Source organism: Thamnophis sirtalis, unplaced genomic scaffold (assembly GCF_051295495.1).
Source record: "Thamnophis sirtalis isolate CommonGarterSnake01/CBP01778 unplaced genomic scaffold, rThaSir2_p1.2 scaffold_5, whole genome shotgun sequence".
NCBI lineage: Eukaryota > Metazoa > Chordata > Lepidosauria > Squamata > Natricidae > Thamnophis > Thamnophis sirtalis.
In genome coordinates, this window is record NW_028261385.1 from 1,372,362 (window position 1) to 1,379,989 (window position 7,628).

Consider the following 7,628-nt stretch of genomic DNA (forward strand, 5'->3'; position numbering starts at 1 on the left):
TTCACGGCGCTACGAGGAGGAGGAGAGCCAGCCTCCGAGCAGCCTGCCTTGCCAGGAGCGACCTTCGGCTGGACGGAGGGGCGGGGGCTGCCTGGAGAAACAGCGAGGGCCCTTTTGAGCTAGTGAGCAAGAACGTTTGTGGAGCACACCGGTTGTGTGTGGAGGCTCCACGCAGAGCACCTGAGCTGGCCTCCGTGTTATCCCTCTCCCTTCCGCCACGCTTTTGAGGAGCCATTTGGCAGCGGGAGATAGTAGGAAGGCAGCGGAGGGGGGGGGGAGCAGGGAAAAAGGCCTCATGGCTTCTGAAAAACCGCGGAGGTGGAGGCTGCGGCAGGGGTAACCCAGAGCCCAGCTGAGGTGCTCTGAGCGGAGGGGGAGGCACCGCCGCCGCTGCCATGGGTGGGGGCGCCTGCGGGAGCTTTGGAGGCTTCACCTCGGCTGCAGCGCTGGCGGCAAATCTGGCAGCACTGTTGGAGGAAGAGCCAGCAGCAGCTATTCCCCTCATCTTCCGGAACCTGTGGCAGAAATCACTGCGCGCAGTTAAAAACGGCCGCGCGGTGTTTTCTTGCAATGTGCACGGCGGCGCAGCAGCACCTTAGAGGGAACAGTGCTCTCCACTCTCCAGGCATTTCATCCCTTTGTCTCCACAATGCATCCTTTGATGTCTATAAAGGTTGCTCCTCTGACTGAAGCTCTTTCCACACTCCAGACATTTATGAGGCTTTTCTCCTGTGTGGATCTTTTGATGTGCATAAAGGCTGCTCCTCTGACTGAAGCTCTTGCCACACTCCAGACATTTATGAGGCTTTTCTCCTGAATGGATCCTTTGATGTGCATAAAGGCTGCTCCTCTGACTGAAGCTCTTTCCACACTCCAGACATTTATGAGGTTTTTTTTCCTGTGTGAATCCTTTGATGTCTATAAAGGTGGCTCCTCTGACTGAAGCTCTTTCCACACTCCAGACATTTATGAGGCTTTTCTCCTGAATGGATCCTTTTATGTTCATAAAGGCTGCTCCTCTGACTGAAGCTCTTTCCACACTCCAGACATTTATGAGGTTTTTTTCCTGTGTGAATCCTTTGATGTCTATAAAGGTGGCTCCTCTGACTGAAGCTCTTTCCACACCCCAGACATTTATGAGGTTTCTCCCCTGTGTGCATCCTTTGATGTCTATAAAGGGTGCTCCTCTCAGTGAAGCTCTTTCCACACTCCAGACATTTATGAGGTTTTTTTCCTGTGTGAATCCTTTGATGTCTATAAAGGTGGCTCCTCTGACTGAAGCTCTTTCCACACTCCAGACATTTATGAGGTTTTTCTCCTGTGTGGATCCTTTGATGTGCATAAAGGCTGCTCCTCTCACTGAAGCTCTTGCCACACTCCAGACATTTATGAGGTTTTTCTCCTGTGTGGATCCTTTGATGTGTATAAAGGCTGCTCCTCTCACTGAAGCTCTTGCCACACTCCAGACATTTATGAGGTTTTTCTCCTGTGTGGATCCTTTGATGTGCATAAAGGCTGCTCCTCTCACTGAAGCTCTTGCCACACTCCAGACATTTATGAGGTTTTTTTTCTGTGTGGATCCTTTGATGTCTATAAAGGTTGCTCCTCTCACTGAAGCTCTTGCCACACTCCAGACATTTATGAGGTTTTTCTCCTGTGTGGACCCTTTGATGTGCATAAAGGCTGCTCCTCTCACTGAAGCTCTTGCCACACTCCAGACATTTATGAGGTTTTTCTCCTGTGTGGATCCTTTGATGTGTATAAAGGGTGCTCCTCTGACTGAAGCTCTTTCCACACTCCAGACATTTATGAGGTTTTTCTCCTGTGTGGATCCTTTGATGTGTATAAAGGCTGCTCCTCTGACTGAAGCTCTTTCCACACTCCAGACATTTATGAGGTTTTTCTCCTGTGTGGATCCTTTGATGTCTATAAAGGCTGCTCCTCTCACTGAAGCTCTTTCCACACTCCAGACATTTATGAGGATTTTCTCCTGAATGGACCTTTAGATGCTTTCGTAGATACACATTTCTCTTGAAGAATTTTTCACATTCCGGGCACTGATATCTCTCTTCTTCCTCCTGGATCCTTTGGGGATTCCGGGGTCTTCCGAAGGACCCTCCGCCCTCCAGGCCCGTCTCGGCGTCTCCGCCCGTTTCCTCCTCCCCGCATCGCCCTCCAGGCAGCCGCCTTTCCCGGACTCCCGCTGGGCTCATCCCTCCTGCAGCTCCGGAGCCCCCGCCCCCGGCCTTTCCCCGCCGTCTCCCGGGGCTGCTCCGTCCTCCTGCAGGGGAGAAAGAGAGGCGGGTCACGGCGGCGTCCCCCTCACCGCAGGAGAGGCCCAGGCCGAGGCCTCCCCTCCCGAGGACCCGAAGGAGACCCTCCCAGGCTGCCAATCTGTCTCTGAAGTCTCTACTTACTTCCGGTTTCTCCGCCTCCGAAGCGAACCGCTCCCTCCGTCAGCTCTCTGGTTCCGAAAGTGAAGGCGCTCCATATACCAGCCCCTCCTTCCTGCGAAGCCCCGCCTTCTCCTCTCCAGGCACCGCCTCCTTGATGTTCCCCCAAAGGAGAGAAAGGGACCCGCTAGAACAGTTCGGTTCTCAGACTTCCTGATGTCGTTCGACACCGTTCCTCCTGCGGCGGTGACCCCCAAGCGCCAAATTGGGCTCCAGCCTTCCCTTCGCCGCCACGTTCCTTTCTTTTATTTCATTTTTCGCGCCTGGTTTTCCGCCTCAGCAACGGCCCCTCTTGGCCTCCGTAGCTCCGCCCACCAACCTCCTTCGCTGGGAGGGAGCTGCTTTCCCAGCGTCCTCTGCGCTTGCGCGTCTGTCCCCACTCCGGCCCCTCCTTTCGCCCCGCCCCCAGCCAGCCACACGGACAGGCGGAGGGAGGGCGGGGATTCGGTCCCTCCCCGCCGGGCGGCCAAAGGATGAAGGTTCAAGCGGGACCCAAACTCCCAGGGGACCATTTCCACTCGCTCTCTCCGGGATCCAGGCTGGCTTTCTGCGCCCACCGTCGCCCAGACTGTGGCATCCCTTCTAGACCGCGCTACGGACTTCCCGAGGGAGCCCTGCAGCCTTGGCGTCCTCTCCCTCCTTTCCATTCTTCTGTCACTTTCTCTCTCCTTCTCCCTTCTCTCTCCTCTTTGTCTCTTTCTGTCTCTTTCCCCCTCTTTCTCTTTCTCTCTCTTTCTCTCTCCTTCTTTCCCACTCTTCTGTCACTTTCTCTGTCCTTCTCTCTCCTCTTTGTCTCTTTCTGTCTCTTTCACCCTCTTTCTCTTTGTCTCTCTTTCTCTCTCCTTCTTTCCCACTCTTCTGTCACTTTCTCTGTCCTTCTCTCTCCTCTTTGTCTCTTTCACCCTCTTTCTCTTTGTCTCTCTTTCTCTCTCCTTCTTTCCCCCTCTTCTGTCACTTTCTCTGTCCTTCTCTCTCCTCTTTGTCTCTTTCTGTCTCTTTCACCCTCTTTCTCTTTGTCTCTCTCTCTCTCTCCTTCTTTCCCCCTCTTCTGTCACTTTCTCTGTCCTTCTCTCTCCTCTTTGTCTCTTTCTGTCTCACCCTCTTTCTCTTTGTCTCTCTTTCTCTCTCCTTCTTTCCCACTCTTCTGTCACTTTCTCTGTCCTTCTCTCTCCTCTTTGTCTCTTTCTGTCTCTTTCACCCTCTTTCTCTTTGTCTCTCTCTCTCTCTCCTTCTTTCCCCCTCTTCTGTCACTTTCTCTGTCCTTCTCTCTCCTCTTTGTCTCTTTCTGTCTCTTTCACCCTCTTTCTCTTTGTCTCTCTTTCTCTCTCCTTCTTTCCCACTCTTCTGTCACTTTCTCTGTCCTTCTCTCTCCTCTTTGTCTCTTTCTGTCTCTTTCACCCTCTTTCTCTTTGTCTCTCTTTCTCTCTCCTTCTTTCCCACTCTTCTGTCACTTTCTCTGTCCTTCTCTCTCCTCTTTGTCTCTTTCTGTCTCTTTCACCCTCTTTCTCTTTGTCTCTCTCTCTCTCTCCTTCTTTCCCCCTCTTCTGTCACTTTCTCTGTCCTTCTCTCTCCTCTTTGTCTCTTTCTGTCTCTTTCACCCTCTTTCTCTTTGTCTCTCTTTCTCTCTCCTTCTTTCCCACTCTTCTGTCACTTTCTCTGTCCTTCTCTCTCCTCTTTGTCTCTTTCTGTCTCTTTCACCCTCTTTCTCTTTGTCTCTCTTTCTCTCTCCTTCTTTCCCACTCTTCTGTCACTTTCTCTGTCCTTCTCTGTCTCTTTCTGTCTCTCTTCCCTCTTTTTTTCTTCCTCTCTCCCACTCTTTTATCACTTTCTCTCTACTGCCCAACCTGTCCCCATACTTATCTTCGATTGATCATGTTTGCAATAATTTACCTTCTTTCCTAAATAGGCGCAGTTCCCTTACTGGATCCCTCAAGCTCACTCAAACACACACACACACACACACACACACACACACACACACACACACACAAACCATTTTTCTCCATTCCAATTCGGATCCTATAAATCAATTGCTCTGTGAAGCATCTGTGAAAAAAATTCAGGTGCTCAGGCATGAAAATGTGCTGCTCAAACACCATACTTTTCCGCACACACTGAAAAAAAATTAGAGGGAACATTGGTGTGGGGGTGGCTTCAGGCTGTTCCTGCCCTTCCCCTTTTGGCTGCCGCTGCTTTTCTGCGGTGCCCAAGCTGGCCCAGCCGTGACACCGTGAAGCGGAATGTAAGTCTTAAGTGCTATTGCAATATTTCCCTTCATTCCTTCTCTCTCTCTCTCTCTCTCTCTCTCTCTCTCTCTCTCTCCCTTCTTTCCTTCTTTCCTTTTCCCTTTTCTCTCTTTTTCCTTCCTCTGAGCCTTGGTGGTACAGTGGTTAGAATGCAGTGTTGCTGGCTAACTCACCATTCCCACAGCCAGGAGTTCAATCCTGACTGGCTCCAGGTTGACTCAGCCTTCTGTCCTTCCGAGGTGGGTCAAATGAGGACCTGGATTGTTGGTGGCAAGAGGCTGACTCTGTAAACCGCTTACAGAGGGCTGGAAAGCCATGTGAAGCGGTATATAAGTCTAAGTGCTATTGATATCTTCCTTCCTTCCTTCCTTCCTTCCTTCCTTCCTTCCTTCCTTCCTTCCTTCCTTCCTTCCTTCCTTCCTTCCTTCCTTCCTTCCTTCCTGTTATAATGCAGTATTGCAGGCTAACTCTGCCCACAGCCAGCAGTTCGATCCTGACCAGTTCAAAACTGACTCAGCCTTCCCTCCTTCCAAGGTGGATAAAATGAGACCCAGATTGTTGGGGGCAAGAGGCTGACTCTATAAACCGCTTAGAGAGGGCCGTAAAGCACTGGGAAGTGGAGTATAAGTCTAAGGGCTATTGCTCCCCCTGTTTCAGACGCAACTCCCAAGTGTGTGTGTGGGGGGGGGGTGAACAATGGAAAGGCATGGAGATGCCCAGACATTTGGGGTGCCTGAGGCACACAGAATGAGGAGCCATTGCAGAGGTGGGATTCAGCAGGTTCTGACCAGTTCTGGAGAACCGATAGTGGAAATTTTGAGTAGTTTGGCGAACCGGTAAATACCACCCCCATCTATTCTCTGCCTCCTGAGTCCCAGCTGATCGGGAGGGAATGGGGATTTTGCAGTATCCTTCCCCTGCCACGCCCACCAAGCCACGCCCACAGAAGCGGTAGTAAAGAAATGTGAATCCCACCACTAAGCCATTAGGAGGGACTTGGAAACTCAGGGGGGGGGGTGGCTGGAAAAGAGGGTTTCTTCCCCCTTTGAGAGAACATCAGTGATTCCCTCCAGGGTCAAAGAAACCGAGGGGAGATGCAATGTTGTCATATAACTCCTTGTGTAGGTGTGGCGGTCACCCATGGCCCAGTGCATAACAGGGCATGCGCAGCCACGCTGAACCACACAGGAAAAAACCAGTCCCAAAAGATAAAACATCCTGACCAGGATATGACCATATATAGACAGAACTTCCCTGAGCAGAAGATTAGCAATTGTAGTTTGACAGGCTGTCTTTAATCACATGTTGATTGCTCCTCCTGCCTTTGTCCTATCTCAATAAAAGGGGCTACAAGACCGCAATTGGGGTCGCCTCATCCCGAGAAAGCTCGTGTCCGTGTCTTTACTCAACATTGGCCTCATGGGAGAACCGTGGGTATTTCACAATGCAAAGGGAGAGGGAGGTGAAGAGAAAACCCCCCCCCAGGTATCGCCGAATATCTGGAGAGGCCATTAAGAGGCAAAATGCAACACGCGTGGCCACCTCAGTCTCATTTCAAAGTGTACACTTAAAAAGTTTAATGGATATTTTTTAAAATAACACCAACTATTTACACACCCACCGCCGCTCCAAAGAGAAGCTACGCCGGCTTTTCGTCCTGGCTCTCTGGGGAGCTCCAGAGCTCCTTCCGCCTCAACCGGATCCTTTCCTTCAGGTTGCGGAACTGCTCCCCATGGGGAAGAGGGCCCGTGGGCCTGCCTGGTGGGGCTGCGGCCTCAGAAAACCCCCCGCCTCCTGGTGGGTCCTCAAGGCGAGGCCTCTCCCTCCCTGCAGCTTGGTATTCTCGGGGGCTCAGTCTTAAAAGGCCCCTTCCTGGGGAGCCCTCCCTGTTTTGGGCAGACCCCCAAGCGGTGGGCTGCCCAGCCCTGTGGTCCTGTTCTGCTTGAGGAAGGGGCTGGTGGGTGGTCCTCTCAAACGGGGGGGTTCCTCCCTTCTATATAATCTCCCCTCCCTCGTTTTGGCTGCCTCTTGAGCGGCCGGCTGCCCTTCACTGTTGGAGGTGCCGCTGCTGTCCCTCCCTTCTCTGATGCTGGAGGAACTCTCCCCACGGCCACTGGTGTCCAAGTCCCTCTTGCCAGGCCTCATTTTCCTTCTGCCGAGTCCCTGCGTCTTGCCGCCAGCCCCCCTCTCAGCTGCCCTTTCTAGGCCTTGGACCTTGAGATTCCGCCTCTTTCTGGCCACCGAAGTTGCAGTTGAGCTCTTGAGCCCAGTCCGATCCCAGGCCAAAGCTCCTTCTGGCCCCCGGATCTTGTTCTGGGCATAGTCCTCTGAGGAGGACCCGCTCGCTTTCTCATGCGTGGAGAAGGAGCCCGTGGAAGTGTGGCCTCTGTGGTGGAAGTCCGGTCGTCCAGTGGGAAAGGTCTGTCTCTGGGGAACATGAGTCCCACCTACCCTGGGAGTCCCTTCTCTGTCCTCCTGTGTCCAGGTTGTCAACCAGCAGCCCTGGCTATGAAGCCAAACGTCCATCCCCTGTTTCAAGGCAAGCTTCCTCTCCAGAATCGATCCAATGATAGAGAGACCTTTGATCTTCTCCTTCCTGGAGCTGGATGACGCGCTTTTACTCTGTGGACTTGAGCTGGCTTCAGCCTTCCACGAAGACCCTTCTGAGGGCCTCTCCTCCATGGTCAGATGGCTGTCCTCCTCCTCCTCCTCCTCCATGGTGAGACTTTCGCTATTCATGTCTTCAGTGGCCCAGTCCCCTATTCTGTCCCACTCCCATTCCGTGCTGAACTGGGACTGGTCTTCTAAAGACGTCAGGTTTTGTTCCCTTGATTGCTGGTCTGGGGTCTGAGGAACATCTCTGATGACCAGACTGCTGCCATCCTCGTACCCGCTCTCTGCTCCTGTTTCTGACCGAAGCCAATCAGAC

The 7,628-nt window shown here is 52.6% G+C and overlaps 1 protein-coding gene across 1 annotated transcript; it reads right to left on the bottom strand.

Moving 5' to 3' along the window:
* Window positions 1-504: 504 nt before the first annotated feature.
* LOC148045241 (uncharacterized) lies at window positions 505-2,843 on the bottom strand. The gene is given in 3 exon segments (XM_087715187.1): window positions 505-895; window positions 897-2,281; window positions 2,418-2,843. Coding segments are annotated over 2 exon segments (1,617 nt in total). The 5' UTR covers window positions 2,214-2,281; window positions 2,418-2,843; the 3' UTR covers window positions 505-595.
* Window positions 2,844-7,628: the final 4,785 nt, after the last annotated feature.